Source organism: Rhinopithecus roxellana, chromosome 7, assembly GCF_007565055.1.
Source record: "Rhinopithecus roxellana isolate Shanxi Qingling chromosome 7, ASM756505v1, whole genome shotgun sequence".
Lineage (NCBI taxonomy): Eukaryota > Metazoa > Chordata > Mammalia > Primates > Cercopithecidae > Rhinopithecus > Rhinopithecus roxellana.
The window spans coordinates 75,573,975-75,590,350 of NC_044555.1; the positions used below are offsets into that span (position 1 = coordinate 75,573,975).

The following is a 16,376-nucleotide window of genomic DNA, read 5'->3' on the forward strand; positions in this document are numbered from 1 at the left end:
GCTGCCAGGCTGCCAGGCCGCTGCACTTGCTGAGTAGGTTTACTGGCGTGGAAAGTAAGGCCATGAAGGCAGGGATGTTGGATTTCTCAGAGTCACACTGATCCTGAGGTGAGACCCTGCCACCAAATGAAGGCTGTAATGACTTGACTTCCATAAAGATGACATTCTTTACTTTCTTGTTTAAAAGTACACCCTGTCCTTTGATGGGCACAGCTGCAGTTGGCAATGTTGGCTTGTCCTACTACCAGGAGTGAGTCTCTTTTGGAAGTCACTTTCCCCAGCTATTGCCTAAGCCACAGATACAGCACATGAGAAAGACTGAGGAAAAGTGAACCATGCTGAGGGCAGTGCTGGCCTTCGTGGGGACTGTATAGGGCACGAAGCGGCGTTGGTGTGGATCACATGGAGATTTTGTTGGCTCAGTTAGCCTGGAAACTGGGGGAGGGTTTCGTTTGCTTTGTTTTTGTTTTGTTTTGTTTTTTCATTTTAGCAGAAACTCTTGTTTAAATTGAAACCCAAAGACCTTCTCCAAGTACCAATAATCATAAGTGCACTTGAGGGCCTGTGAAGAGGATGAAAATAATCCATTCTGAGACTCTGAGTACACACAGAGAATGAACTGTGCGTTGCTGAGAAATTGTTTCTGAACATCATTCTTTTTGGTACAGCTTTATCGTAGTGACAGCGACAGTTCAACGCTGCCCCGGAAGTCCCCCTTTATCCGAAACACGTTGGAAAGACGAACGCTTCGCTATAAGCAGGTGTGTGCCCTGTAAACAAATATGGAATCTGTGCTTCCCCTGCGAGTGATTTTTACAAGTCTTAGAAGGTAATATTTAAGGTCATGTAAATGAAAAGGTAGTATTTGTATTTCTTGTTTACTTAACAGATGTAATGTCATAATGTTGCTAATATTTCTTAAGATAGTATCATGGTTTCAGATAATCTGTGATCTTTACATTCTTCAGTATAATAAATAACCATTTCTATATAATGGGCTCTTTTCTCTTTTTTTGACAGGAGAATATATATAGTTTAGAAAAGTTGAGTTTTTCAACATACTGCTTTTCTGGGCAGGGATCGTTTGAAAAAAAAAAAAAATATATATATATATATATATATATATATATATATATATATATATATATATATATATAGTGTGTGTGTGTGTGTGTGTGTGTGTGTGTGTAGAGAGGAAGAGAGACGGAAACACAAAAAACCCCTGATTTCCATGTGGCAGTTGTGCTCTACCACATAGAAGAGTGGCTGCTGACTGGGAAGAAAAAGGAAGTTTATAATTTGGGCCAGGCGCAGAGGCTCACGCCTATAATCCCAGCGCTTTGGGAGGCTGAGGCGGGCGGATCACCTGAGGTCAGGAGTTCGAGACCAGCCTGTCCAAAATGGTGAAACCCCATATCTACTAAAAATACGAAAATTAGCCAGGCATGGCAGCACGTGCCTGTAATCTCAGCTACTCAGAAGGCTGAGGCAGGAGAATTGCATGAACCCGGGGGGGCAGAGGTTGCAGTGAGCTTAGATCACGCCACTGCACTCCAACCTGGGAGACAGAGCAAGACTCCATCTCAAAAAAACAAAAAACAAAGTGCATAATTTGGCTGTAGAAGGGTCTCTCAGCAGCACCGCTGCTGGCATTTCAGACAGGCTCATTCTTTGCTGTAGGGGCTGCCCCGTGCACTATAGGATGTTGAGCAGTGTCCCTGGGCTCCACCCACCAGATGCCAGTAACACCCCATCACACACACAGCAGTTGTGACACCCAAAATGTCCACAGACATTGCCAGCTGTCCTCGGGGGGGCCAGATTCTCCTGGTTGAGAACCATGAAGCTCTGCTGGGAATTCAGCAGTGCTTTTAAATAATTTATATTTGTTAAGTTACAACCCATATTTGCATTTAAATTCTGTGTATGTGCAAAATAGTGTTGTGTGTGTAACAAGCACGCCGTGACTCAGGCCACTGACCCATGGTGATTGGCGAATGGATTTGTGGTTTTGCTGCGGTGACTGCTCTCTCAGGGTTCTGTTTCCCGTTGGATGGGAAGTACAGTTCGGCAGACAAGTCTTTTCCCTGTCAGGGCTTTCCTGAACATGGGTGTGTTTGCTTACTTGAGGCTTATATGGGGAGGGAAGCTTTGGAAAGCTTGCACGTGTGTGTCTGCGTGTTTGCGTGGGTGTGTGTATACTTTTTTTTAAAACAAGCACTCATGTGGTTTATAACATACTTTCTTTCCCCTTGTACAGTGGATCATTAAGATTTTTCCATGTCCATATATTTTTTCAACTTGTTACAATGGCTACATTTGATACTGGCCTTGTAATTTATTTAATGTTTCCTGCTGTTATGGACTTACGGTTTTTTTCTGTCATAAACCTTAATGGGACCACTTTTGCATGTCAACAGTTATGCCTTTCAGATGCAAGTTTGCTTTAGACATATATATATTCTCAAATGGCCCTTCAGAAAGATTGTGCCCTGTTTTGATCCTGCCAGCCCCATATAAGAGCATCTGTTGCTGCACACTTCTGCCAATACATAGGTCATCATTAAAGAAAAACAATTTGCCGTTACTAACCTTGATACTGAACTAGAGATTTACATTCCTCTTGCCCACATCTGTGTTTTTTAACCTTGGGCGTGCTTAGAGAAATACATGTGCCTGACTTGTCTCCTATTGTGGAAGAACCTTCTAGAAGGCCTGAGTGAGGGCTCACAGCTGGTGTCTCTTGCAGTCATGCAGGTCTTCCCTGGCTGAGCTTATGGCCCGCACCTCCCTGGACTTGGAGCTGGATCTCCAGGCGTCGAGAACACGGCAGAGACAGCTGAATGAGGAGCTCTGTGCCCTCCGTGAGCTGCGGCAGCGGTTGGAGGACGCCCAGCTCCGCGGTCAGACCGACCTCCCACCCTGGGTGCTTCGGGACGAGCGGCTCCGTGGCCTGCTGCGGGAGGCCGAGCGGCAGGTGGGGTCCCCTGTGGTCAGCTCCCGCCTGCACCTCACTGCTCCCTGCTCCAGGCTGTGAAGGGAGCCTCCCAGACATGGAGGTGGTCCCTGAAGTGCCCCACCACTGGGCTCTCGGAGCCCCTTCTCCCTCTGTGGCCTGCGAGGATGGTGTCTGTGTGGCTCCTGCGTCCATCTGGAGGCTGCGGGTGCTGGAGGAAGGGTCACGAGCCTTCTCCACCTTATGGGGGAACATTCTGGGTCCTTAGTTGTCAGGCCTGACTCTAGCCACCCCTGGCCTCTGTCTCCTGGGAGGAATTCCTTGGGGAGTTGGGGGGAGTGTGGGTGAGGTGGGCCTTACTCCCTCCTGGGTCACACCTCACTGACTGTGGTTGGTTCTTCTGGGCTGCAGGGCTGGCAGTGAACTTACTCATTCTTTCTTAAAAAAAAAAAAAAAAAAAAAAATCAATAAAATCACCTTGTTGGTCCAATGTTGCTGTTCCAGACAAGACAGACCAAACTTGACTACCGTCATGAGCAGGCAGCTGAGAAGATGCTGAAGAAGGCCTCCAAGGAGATCTACCAGCTGCGCGGGCAGAGCCACAAAGAGCCCATCCAAGTGCAGACCTTTAGGTATGGCAGAGGCGCAGCAAGACTGGCCCCTTAGTCCTGCTTCCTCCTTACTGTCATGCCTTTGGCATGGTAGAAAGTACAGTGAGTCTGTTTTTGTTTTTCTTTTGAGACAGTCTCACTCTGTCACCCAAGCTGGAGTGCAGTGGCGCGATCTCATCTCACTGCACCCTCTGCCCCTGGGCTCAAGCAAGTCTCATGCTTCAACCTCCCGAGTAGCTGGGATTACAGATGCGTGCTACCATGCCCAGCTAATTTTTAAATTTTAGTAGACTGGGTTTTGCCATGTTGCCCAGGCTGGTCTCAAACTCCTGACCTCAAATGATTCACCTGCCTCGGCCTCCCAAAGTGCTGGGATTACAGGCGTGAGCCCCTGCGTCCAGCCCCATGAGTCTTTAAAACCCATGGAAAGTTGAGAACAAAACAGGAATCCACTGCAACCAGTAGTGTATTTTCATGTTTTTATCCTGATCTTTATTCCCTACAGTTTTTTTTCATGCCACTTCTAATCATAATGTGGGTTCACTTTTGCATTTAGCATTTTTAAAATTAAAATATTCCATGTTGCTGTATAATCTGCTATCTCGTAATGTCTCATCTAATAGTTTACTCAACCACTATATTTTATAACATGCTGCTCGTCTTCAAATGTTTGCTATTGTAAATAACAGTGATAAACATGCACATACATATATGTCCCCCCAACCCCAGACAGGGTCTCACTCTGTCACCCAGGCTGGAGTGTGGTGGCTCAGTCATGGCTCATTACAGCCTTGACCTCCCAGGCTCAAGTGATCCTCCCACCTCACCCTCTCAAGTAGCTGGGACTGTAGGCACATGCTACCATGCCCTGCTCATTTTTGTAGAGATGGGGTCTCACTGTGTTGCCCAGGCTGATCTCAAACTCCTGAGCTCAAGCTATCCACCTGCCTCAGCTGCCCAAAGTTCTGGGATTACAGGCATGAGCCACTGCACCCGACCACCTTTGCTTTTTCAATTAACTTTTGATTAGGGCAAAATGTATCTGCAGGAAAGCTGTATATCATACACACATGGTCCAGTGAATTGTTACAAACTCGTCCTAAGAATTGATCATTATCAGCGCCCCCAGATCCCACACTAGAGTAGCCACCACCTTGAATTCTAATAGTATCGACTGGTTTTGTCTGTTTTTGTTTTTGCTGAGGGGATTTTTACAGATATATCAATATTCTTTTGTGTCTGTGGAAAAATTAAGTTGAAATTCACATAACATAAAATGACCATCTTGCACTTCAGCCTTCGGTGCATTCACAATGTTATGCAACCACCCCTTCTGTCTAGTTCCAGAACATTTTTACCACCCCAAAAGTAAACCCTATACCCATTAAGCAGTCACTCCCCCTTCTCCCTCCCCTAGCTCTGTCTCTAGGGATTTGCCTTTCTGACTGTTTCTTAGGAATGGGATCATATCTTACGTGGACTTTTGTGTCTGGCTTCTTTCCCACAGCCGAGGGTTTTCGCGGTTCATCCATGTCGTAGCCTGTGTGTCAGTGTGTCCTTCCTTGTTAAGGGTGAATAAAGTGTGTCTGACTTTTAGCCCTAATTTTTGTATACATTTAATATTCACATAGTTTTCACTTTTTCATTCATTTGTTAATACGACAGGTATTTCCTGAGCACCTAATATACACCAGGCATTGTTCTAGGCACCGGAGATGAAGAAACCCCTGCCCTTAACGGTTCTTCATAATTCACATTTGGAGACTCTGTATACAAGCACATGTGTTGTTGGGGACTGAAATTCAGTTTGTTGTATGAATAAGAAAAGCCATGATTGCTATGAGGGCCACCAGCTTTCCGTGTCTTCATATCAGCTTCTGACATGTACTTCTCTCCGGTCCCAGGGAGAAGATAGCATTCTTCACAAGGCCAAGGATCAACATACCTCCTCTGCCAGCCGACGACGTCTGATGGAGTGCATTGTGCACGCGAAGTATTTATCCGCCTCTTTTATTTTCATGAAGTTCTTAGACTAGCTGAATTTGTCTTTAAAATATTTGTGCAAAGCTATTAATATACACATTTTGTAAAAAAAAAAAAAAAAAAAAAAAAAAAAACACGTATATCTATTCATATATATTTTATAATAGTGACGGCAACAGGGCTTGGTTTTTCCTTGTTGTGAAATCGACATCTCTGAAGACAGGTTATTTTATAAAAGATCAATTATCATGTTAAGAATGTACAGTTTTTATGCTGTTTTATTTGACTTAAAGGCTGGAAGACAGAAACGAAGTGAGTTCAGGCAAATTCACTGTATTGTAATTTATTTATAGTACTTTTTTTTCCTTGAAGGAAAATACTGACTTTAAGATGTATTTTAAGACTGAAATTTTGTTCTTTAGTACTTTTCATGCAGTAGAATGGAACTTGGGGCTGGTTTTGTTTTTGACACCTGAAATGCAAACACTATGTGCTAAATTTGTCACGTATCATATGTGCATTTACCATGTATATTGTACACGTTCACTCCCTTGATGTCATGTTAAAGTGTCCCCTGCAGTGATCCAGTCGTGACTCAGAAGCATGTGTGTGTTGCAGAGGTCAGTCTCCGGCGTGGGCTGCACGCCAATCGCTCATTTCTGTGTTGTCTTCGGATACATCTCTCTGTGCTCAGCGTGAGTCTGAAGCAGGCACCAGAGCCTCTGGTGTATGGGGCTTCAGCCTGCTTGCTTGTGGTGGCTGTCTGTGGGTCTTCAGCCTGGCTGTCCGTGGTGACTGTCCATGCTGCCCGCCTCCCCCCACCCCGCCCTGTCCGACTGTAACAGACCAGGAAGGTGGCGGAGGAACTCCTGCCACGCCACTGTGTCATGAAGGAAAGTGAAAGGGAACGAGGAAGTAGGAACGCCCATGCTCGTTGACTCCGTGGATGAATATAGCAGTTAGGACATAGACACCATCACCTTTGAAGGTGCTTGTTTGGGGGAGGAAAGGACATATGGGTAACTAGAACTACCCAGCGAGTCGTCCAGAGGAGAGGATCGAGTTTGAGTCAGAAGGCTCCCTGTACTGGAGTCGACCCACTATTCCTCAAGAAATCTTAGAACTAGCTTGTGAGGAAAAACATTTTTTAATGTAATAAAAATATGCCATTATTCTTTGAAATGCCAAATGATATAAATATTTTGCCTAATACATATTTATTATAGATGAAATGCATTCTTCTCAATGAGGCCTCGATTTGAGTCAATGGGGTGGGCCACAGGAAATGTCAGAGGAACCAGAATTCAGAACTCTTCCTCCTGGACCTTTCTTCCCTTCCCTTGGAGATATCCCTTTGAATCAGGCCTCTCTCTTCTCATCAGTCTGTAGCTTCCCCCCTTGTATAACCTGCTTTCCTTTTTACATTTATTAAAAGTGGATTTTGTAAAAGCATTTCATTGACACGCGACCTATCACGGACAATGGAATTCGTCGGTGGTAAGACTGAAATCCTGATGCTTTTCACACTTCTTGTCTTTTGCTATGTATTTCTGCCTCTAGCTTTGCATGTTTTGCCCTTTTTTTTTTTTTTTTTTTTTTTCCCTTTTTGGCCAATTCCTTTTTATATGTGCCCACAACAGAGGTGGGGAGACACGGAGCACCCTGGGTCCTCCCCAGTGCTGCTGGGCAGGCCCTGTCTCCAGGCCCCAACTGTTGAAACTTTGAAGGGCAACAAACAACCATCCACACTGCCAGACCCTAGGCTGTTCAGGGGGCAGCTTATTTCCACCTCGGCCCCAGGACACCGAGCCTGTGCCCCACAAGGATCTCTCTAAATGGGAGGGATTGAGGCTACTTTTCTGCCAACCCCTATTAAGTAGTTGTGTGGGGAAACCCACTGTGTCAGTGCAGGAAGCCCCAGACAAATGTTTTCAAATAAATTTCACTGCCCAGCCTGCACAGATTTCCATTTGAAGTACTTCCCTTCCACCCTGACACCCAAAGGGTTTTTTTTTTTTTTTTTTTTTTTTTTTTTTTTTTTTTTTTTTTTTTTAAGAGACAGGGTCTTGCTTTGTTGCCCAGGCTGGAGTGCAGTTATGTGATCATAGCTCACTGCAGCCTCAACCTCCTGGGCTCAAGTGACCCTCCTGCCTCACCCTCCCAGAGTTCTGAGATTATAGGCATGAGCCACTGTGCCTAGCCTATTTTGATTTTTTTCTTAGAGTCAAGGTCTTGCTCTGTTGCCCAGGCTGATCTTGGACTTGCGAGCCACATAAAAAACCCATGCCTGGCTGGGTTTTTAAAAAATAGAATTTCACTGATAGCCCACAAGAAACAGATGCAGCCCCTGCTTCCATATCAGTTCAAGGAGCCCTCGTGTTTGCCACCTTTCCTTTGAACCTCCCCCTGCCTCCCTGCCTGTGTCCGCTTTTGCAGCTCCATGCAGCCATGACAAGGAAAGAAAAGACAAAGGCAGGCCAGAGAGCTGGGCAGTTCTCTGCAGATGCAGATGCAGGCAGTGGAGGTGGCCCGAGCAGGCAGAAGGACACCAAGCGCCCTATGCTGCTTGTCATTCATGACGTGGTCTTGGAGCTTCTGACTAGTTCAGACTGCTACGCCAACCCCAGAACATACTCCACATGCCAGAAAAGTGAAGTCCTATGAGCGGAAGGGGTGTTTCCATCTATGTTTCAATCTCTCCATCTACCAGGCCTCACGATAGAAAAAAAAAAAAAAAAAAAAAAACCAAAACGCTGCCAGGTTTTAGGAGCAGTTCTGGTCTCAAAACCATCAGGATCCTGCCACCAGGGTTCTTTTGAAATAGTACCACACGTAAAAGGGAATTTGGCTTTCACTGCATCTAATCACTGAATTGTCAGGCTTTGATTGATAATTGTAGAAATAAGTAGCCTTCTGTTGTGGGAATAAGTTATAATCAGTATTCATCTCTTTGTTTTTTGTCACTGTTTTCTCTCTAATTGTGTCATTTGTTACTGTTTGAAAAATATTTCTTCTATAAAATTAAACTAACCTGCCTTAAGAACAGAGTGGAAATGTGTGGTTTTATGGAAAAAAAATGTTTAATTATGGAAACTTAAATATATAAAAATGTGTGTTTTTAAGCACAAAAATAGAGTTATAAAATCAGAGAAAATAGTAAGCTGAACACAGGCCTCATCCAGCTTCAACACGATCAGTCATGGCTGTCCTCTCCTTTACCTCCAGCCCACCTCCTCCTCTTAGAATTTGAAGCAAAGCTGATATAGCTTATCGTTTCATCTTTAAATATTTCAGTATGTATTGCTAAAAGAGAAAAATACAATAACCTTTTCACATCTTAGCATTTAATAATTCCTTACTGTTACTAAATATCCAAGGTTTTCTCTTCCAATTATCTCGTGTCATTCTTTCTTTAACTCTTTGAACAGAATCTAAACATGATCCACTTATTGGGATTTTTTTTTTTTGTCTGTGTTTTTCTTTTTCGGTAATAGTTTTTCTTGATATATAACTCACATGCCATACAATTCATCCATTTAATATGTATAATTCAGTGGTTTTAGTATATTCAGAGTCGTGCAAATATCACAATTTTTAGAACGTTTTCATCACCCCCCAAAAAAGCCCCCAAACTCATTAGCAGTTGCTCCCCATTCCTCTTGAGACCCCAGCAACCACTAATCTCTCTGTCTCTACACATTTGCCCATTCTGAACATTTCATATCAATGACATATAATATGTGGCCTTTGTGTCTGGGTTCATTCACTTAGCATATGCTTTCAAGGTTCATCCATGCTGTAGTGTGTGTTGAGACTTCATTCTTTTTTATGGCTGAATCATCTTCCATTGCATGGATAGGCCACATTTTCTTCATTTATCAGTTGATGGACACTTTGCTTCCACTTTGTGACCATTATGGATAATACTGCTATGGAATTTCACATTTAAGCTTTTCTGTGGATATATGTTTTCATTTCTCTTAGGCCTATACCTAAAAGTGGAATCACTGGGTTACATGGTAATTCCATGTTTAACTCTTTGAGGACTTGCCAGACTGTTTCCAAAGCCGCTGCGCCATTTCCCATTCCTACCAGCAGTTGCTCCACATCCTGGCCAACACTTGTTATGTCCTTTTGCTTATAGCTGTCTTAGTGGGTGCCAAGTGGTATCTCATTGTAGTTATGGCTGGCTTTTTTTGAGGTGGAGTCTTGCTCTGTTGCCCAGCCTGCAGTGCAGTGGTGCAATCTCAACTCACTGCAGCCTCTGCCTCCCGGGTTCAAGTGATTCTCCTGCCTCAGCCTCTGGAGTAGATGGGATTACAGGTGTGTCCCACCATGCTCAGCTAATTTTTGTATTTTTAGTAGAGACAGAGTTTCACCATGTTGGCCAGGCTGGTCTCGAACTCCTGACCTCAAGTGCTTTGCCTGCCTTGGCCTCCCAAAGTGCTGGGATTACAGGCATGAGCCATCATGCCCTGCGGAGTCAGATTTTTATTCTTGCCTTTACCCTATTTTTTCCCTTCTCCTTACAGGTAACCATTGGAAAGAGATTACTGTTTTTCCTTGCATTGTTATTTTAAAATATAAGCAGGTATATAAACGTGTGTACATACAAATATATACATATGACTACACAAATATGAGCACATCTATATTTGTATTTTTCCCCCCTTTCTTGGGCAAATGGTAGCACAAAAACACACTTTTTTTCACCTGGCTTTTTTTACTTAAAAGTATATCCCAGCCAGTGGTGGTGGTGCACACCTGTAGTCCCAGCTACTTGGGAGGCTGAGTTGGGAGGATCCTTTGACACCAGGAGTTCAAGAGTAGCCTGGACAATGTAGCGAGACTGCATTTCTTTAAAAAAAGAAAAACAGATATATCCCAGAGACCACCAAAGTCTGTATTGGCTGCTGTAGTGATTTACCACAAGCTTGGTGGCTTAACAAAAATTTATTTCACAGTTCTGAAGGCCAAAAGTGCTAAATCAAGGTGTCACCGGGGCTACACTCTCTTCAAAGGCCCTAGGGGAGGATCCTTCCTGCCTCTTCTGGCTCCTGCTGCTGCTGACAATCCTTGGTTTGTGCAAGAAACATGACTCCAGTCTCGGCCCCACCGTCACATCACCGTTCCCTCTGTGTTTCTCCCTGTCTTCTCTCTTTCACAAGAACATCTGCCATTGGATTTAGGGCCTACCCGGTTAATCCAGGATGATCTCATCTCCAGGTCTTTAATTACCTCCGCAAAGACTCTTTCCAAATAAGGTCATGTTCCCAAGTTCCAGGTAGACATATCTTTAGGGCCACTATTCAATCCACTACGATCTGTCCTCTGCACCGCCCCCCCAAATTCACATGCGACCCACAAGCAAAATAACATTCATCCCATCCCCATATCCCCCAAAGTGGTATGTATAAGTATTCTTTTCGTTTTACCTTTGCACACATTAGTGGATGTACCATTGTTTATTCAACCATCTTCTGCTTGTTTCTAGTCATGCTATTAAAAATAATTCAACAGGCCGGGCGCAGTGGCTCACGCCTGTAATCCCAGCACTTTGGGAGGCCCAGGTGGGCAGATCATGAGATCAGGAGTTCGAGACCAGCCTGACCAACATGGTAAAACCCCATCTCTACTAAAAATACAAAAATTAGCTGGGCATGGTGGCATGTGCCTGTAATCCCAGCTACTCAGGAGGCTGAGGCAGGCGAATTGCTTGAACCTGGGAGGCGGAGGTGGCAGTGAGCCGAGATCGTGCCATTGCACTCCAGCCTGGGTGACAGCGAGACTCCGTCTCAAAAAAGAATAATAATAATTCAACAATGACAGTCTTCTGCAGACATCTTTTCACATTTTTGCCAGGGTTTCTGTTTTTATTTTATTGATAGAAATGGTATTGCCATGTTGCCCATGCTGGTCTCCAACTCCTGGTCTCAAGCTGTCCTCCTGTTTCCATCTCCCAAAGTGTTGGGATTTCAGGTGTGAGCCACCCTGCCCGGCCTTTGCCAGGATTTTCGTGAGATATATCCCAAGAAGTGGAATCTCTGGGTCAACGGTAATGCATGTGGCATGTTGCTGGGTGTCGCTGCATTTTCCTCATAGGGGCTTTACCATTTCGTATTCTCACCAGCAATGTATGAGACAGTTCCCTCACAACCTCAGCAATAGAATGGTGTCACATTTGTGAGTCTTTGCCAGTTGCAGAGGTGAGAAAACATCTCAGCACAATCAAAATTTGTGCTTATGAGCAAAGCTGCTTTAATTATAGAGGCTTGTTGGTAAGTTTTAATATCAGTTAGGGGTAGCCCTCCTTCCTTTCTTCTTTCTCAGTGCTTTCCTGTATATTCTTGCTTATTTGTTCTTCCAAATGAATTTTATAATTATCTTGTCTAGCTCCAGGGAAAAAAATTATGGAATCTACTGGAATTGCATTAAACTTACAAATTTGGGAGAACCGACATCTTTATGATGATGAATCCTCTTATCCAAGAATGTATTTGCATTTGTCCAAGACTAATTTTTTGCCTTTCAGGAATGCTTTACTGTTTTACTCATATATATTTTGGATATTTCTTGATGGGTTTTTGTCTCTTTTGTTCTCTGTCTTTGTCTGCATAAAGACAGAAAATAACAGTAAGATAAATGCACATACATGCAAGGCTATTTACCTTTTCTCAGACTTTGGTGGAAAAACTAGTGTTTCCCCACTAAACAAGATGTTGAGGTTGAGTGCAGTGTCTCATGCCCGTATCCCAGCATTTTAAGAAGCTGAGGTGGGAGGATCGCTTGAGCCCAGGAGTTCAAGACCAGCCTGGGCAACATAGCGAGACCCCTTTCCTACAAAAAAAATACAAAAAATTAGCTGGGCATGGTGGCATGTGCCTGTGGTCCCAGCTACACAGGAGGCTGAGGTGGGAGAATTGCTTGAACCCCGGAGGTCAAGGCTGCAGTGAGCCATGTTCATGCCATTGCACTCCAGCCTGGGTGACAGAGTGAGACCCTGTCTCGAAGGAAAAAAGTGGCCGGGGCAGTGGCTCACGCCTGTAATCCCAGCAGTTTGGAAGGCTGAGGTGGGCAGATCACGAGGTCGGGAGTTCGAGACCAGCCTGGCCAACATAGTAAAACCCCATCTCTACTAAAAATACAAAAATTAGCTGGGCATGGTGGCATGCACCTGTAGTCCCAGCTACTCAGGAGGCTGAGGCAGGAGAATCACTTGAACCTGGTAGGCGGAGGTTGCAGTGAGCTGAGATCGCACCACTGTACTCCAGCTTGGACAACACAGTGAGAATCTGTCTCAAAAAACAAAAACAACACAGGTTGTGGCCTGTGGTTCTGACTGGCTATACATTGGGGGTTCCCATGACCCCCTCAGGTTCACTGACATGCTAGAGTGGTCCCACAACTCAGGGAAACATGTTTACCCATTTGTTATAAAGGATATTACAAAGTACAGCCTGATGGAAGCGATGTGGAAGGTATGGAAGGAAAGGCACGGAACTTCCATGCCCTTCCCTAGGCACCACCCTCCAGGAACCTCCGTGGTGTAGTCAGCTATCTGGAAGCCCATGAAAAACCCTGTCCTTTTTTTTTTTTTTTTATGCTTTAAGGGTACATGTGCACAATGTGCAGGTTTGTTACATATGTATACATGTGCCATGTTGGTGTGCTGCACCCGTTAACTTGTCATTTACATTAGGTATATCTCCTAACGCTGTCCCTCCCCTCTCCCCCCACCCCACGACAGGCCCTGGTGTGTGATGTTCCCCACCCTGTGTCCAAGTGTTCTCATTGTTCAATTCCCACCTATGAGTGAGAACGTGCGGTGTTTGGTTTTTATGGAGGCTCCATTAGTAGGCATGATTGATTATATCATTGACCATTGGTGATAAACTCAATCTTCAGCCCCTCTCCCCTCCCCAGAGGTCAAGGGGGTGGGGCTAAAAGTCCCAAATCTGTTATCTTGCCTTGGTCTTTCTGGTGACTGGTGACCAGCGCTTATCCTGAGGCTACCTAGGGATCCCAGCTACCGGTCATCTCATTCGCATACAAAAGACACTCATTACGCTGGACTTCTCAAAACAAACAAAAAACTTTTAGCCTGGGAACGGTAGCTCACACCTGTAATCCCAGCAGTTTGGAAGGCCCAGGCAGGTGGATCACCTGAGGTCAGGAGTTTGAGACCAGCCTGACCAACATGGTGAAACCCCGTCTCTATTAAAATACAAAAATGTAGCCAGGCATGGTGGCGGGTACCTGTAACCCCAGCTACCCAGGAGGTTGAGGCAGGAGAATCCCTTGAACTCCAGAGGTGGAGGTTGCAGTGAGCCGAGATCACGCCACTGCACTCCACCCTGGGCAACAGAGTGAAACTCTGTCTCAAAAAAAAAGAAAAAAAAAAAAAGTCAAAAATAACTTTCAGCAATGCTACTGTGGCCAATTTTTACTTGTTGCAGTTGCTGTAGCAGAAAGGAGGCCTTTCCCTCCTGGCTACCTATGGCCACTCCCTATCTTCTCTCTGGTCCACTCTTCTACAGTCCCCAACTTGAGCTAACTCCCACTTGTCCTTCGATAGCTTAACCATGACTTTCTCAAGGAGGCCGGAAGTGGTCTCCATCCCTGAAGAAATGTGGCCCCTCTGCTTTATGTACGTGTATGAGTTTGCTAGGGCTGCCGTAACCAAGTCCCACAGAGTGAGTAGTTTCAACAGCAGACATTGATTTTCTCACTGTCTGGAGGCTGGAAGTTCAAGATGAAGGCGCTGGCAGGCTGATTTCCCGAGGCCTCTCCCCTCAGTTTGCCGCCTCCTCACATGGTCATCACTCTGCATGCATGACCCTGTGGTCTCCTTTTTTTCTTTTTTTTTTTATAGGGGCGCCAGTCAGATGGGACTAGGGCCCCACCCCAGTGGCCTGATGTTAAAACATAATCACTTCTTTAAAGAACTTATCTCCAAATATAGTCACATTCTGAGGTACTGGGGAGTTGAGACTTCAACATGTGAATTTGGGGGGACATAATTCAGCCCCTAGCAGTATTTTTCCACATCACTCAACACTTCTCTCATTAGGGATTCCCTACCCTTGATTGGGAAGCCCTGTTTCATGACTGTCTTCCCCATGGACTGTAAGAGGGACTCAGCAGAGGGACACAGTCACTCCAGAGTGTGGCTGACCCTCAGGCCTTGCATTCTACCTGGTGTAGACGGAGGGCTCCCTAAATAGGAATCGGATGAATCAATGAGCCAAGGTTCTGTTCGTTTCCAATGGCTGCTGTACTTAGTGGCTTAAAACAACACGTATTCTTTTCCTTTTCTGGAGGGTAGAAGTCTAAACTTGGTGTGAATTGGCTAAAATCAAGCGCCAGCAGGGTTGCGTTCCTTCTCAGGCTAGTGGGGAGATTCTATTTCCTGGCCTCTTCCAACTTCTAGAGGCCACTTGCATTTGTTCGCTTATGGCCCTATCCTCCATCTTCAAGGCCAGCAGTGTAGCAGGTTCAAATCTCCCTCTCTGATCTCTGCTTCCATTGCCACATCTTCTCTGACTCTGACCCTCCTGCCTCCCTTTTATAAGGACCCTTGTGATGACACTGGGCCCACCCACCGAGGCCACCCAGGATCATCTCCCCATGATCTTAGGATCCCTAATCTAATCACATCTACAAAATCTATTTTGTCATGTAAGGCAACATCTTCACAGGTCCTGGGAATAAGGGGGTGAACATCTTTGGGGAGGTCATGCTCCAGGCCACCCTAGAAGCACTGAGCTTTGAAGGACTGGTTCCTGTATTCAGTATGTATGTACTCTGGCATGCATCTCAAGTTTTGCTTTGGAACAAGTGATCAGACACTCCCCTCTTTTCTTAGAAGATTTCCAGGTTCCTGGTGAAGTCCAAAGGCGAGGCTGCACATTCAGTGGCATTTGGAAGCATCTTGTCTGAGACCTGTGACTAGAGGCACATGGCCTTCTGGAATCTGTGCCTTTCCATCGTTCCCACTAACAGACGCTCTGGCCAGATTGCTGTTTCTACCCTGCAATTACAGGCAGAATCCCATGAGTAATAAACACAAATTGTTTTATTGCAATGGAATTCATTTAAAAGAAATACTTTACTGCATCGTCCAATAGAATTATCTGCGATGATGGAATTGTTTTATATCTGCACTAAAATACTGTAGTGACAAGCCACATGTAACTCTTGAGCACCTGACATGTGGCTAGTGTGACTGAGGGACTGAATTTGAACTTTTAAGTTAAATTTATTTTCATGTAAATAGCAACAGTGGCTGGTGGCTACCATAGTAGAGCAGTGCAATTCTAGAAAACTCCCGTTTCCAACCCAAGGCACCTGGACAAGAGCAGCTTTTCTCAGAGGCTAGGTCCAGGGTGAGAAAAGCTGTTCACTGTCCAGGTGCAATAAAATAACTGACTTCTGTCTGTGTATGGTGGGGATGCTGTCCAGTGATGGCTGCCATGCATCAGTTTCCAGCTCCCTATTCAGTAGTTCGAAGCGAGCCATGGTGGGAGAATTTACACCATGAGAATCAGCACAAGCTACAAATCAAGGCTCCCTCCCCATGCCCCACCCTTGGAGAGCTGGGTTATTTAACGTTGACTGACATGCCACTGTGCATATGCTGACTGGAGGAGACAGGCCTACTGAATTGCCTTGGCAACATCTGAGTCTCCTGGCACTCACAGAGAAAAAGGAGACAGTGGCAGCTCCACAGTTCTTACCGTCAGAGAGGAAAAACACCATACTGTTTTTTAAGGGATGGCAAAAACTTCTCTTAGCTCTTAGAGCTACACAGGCTCTTTTCTCAGGTT

General features: G+C 45.1%; 1 protein-coding gene across 1 annotated transcript in view; it reads left to right on the forward strand.

The window, feature by feature from the left end:
* WWC3 (WWC family member 3) overlaps positions 1–8,597 on the forward strand; it is a 129,037-nt gene extending 120,440 nt beyond the window's left edge. Inside the window, exons 20-23 of the mRNA XM_030933956.1 lie at positions 669–761; positions 2,750–2,977; positions 3,461–3,588; positions 5,472–8,597. Of these exons, the coding sequence (XP_030789816.1) occupies positions 669–761; positions 2,750–2,977; positions 3,461–3,588; positions 5,472–5,538 (516 nt within the window). The 3' untranslated portion in view covers positions 5,539–8,597. The remainder of the gene's footprint in view (positions 1–668; positions 762–2,749; positions 2,978–3,460; positions 3,589–5,471) is intronic.
* Positions 8,598–16,376: the final 7,779 nt, after the last annotated feature.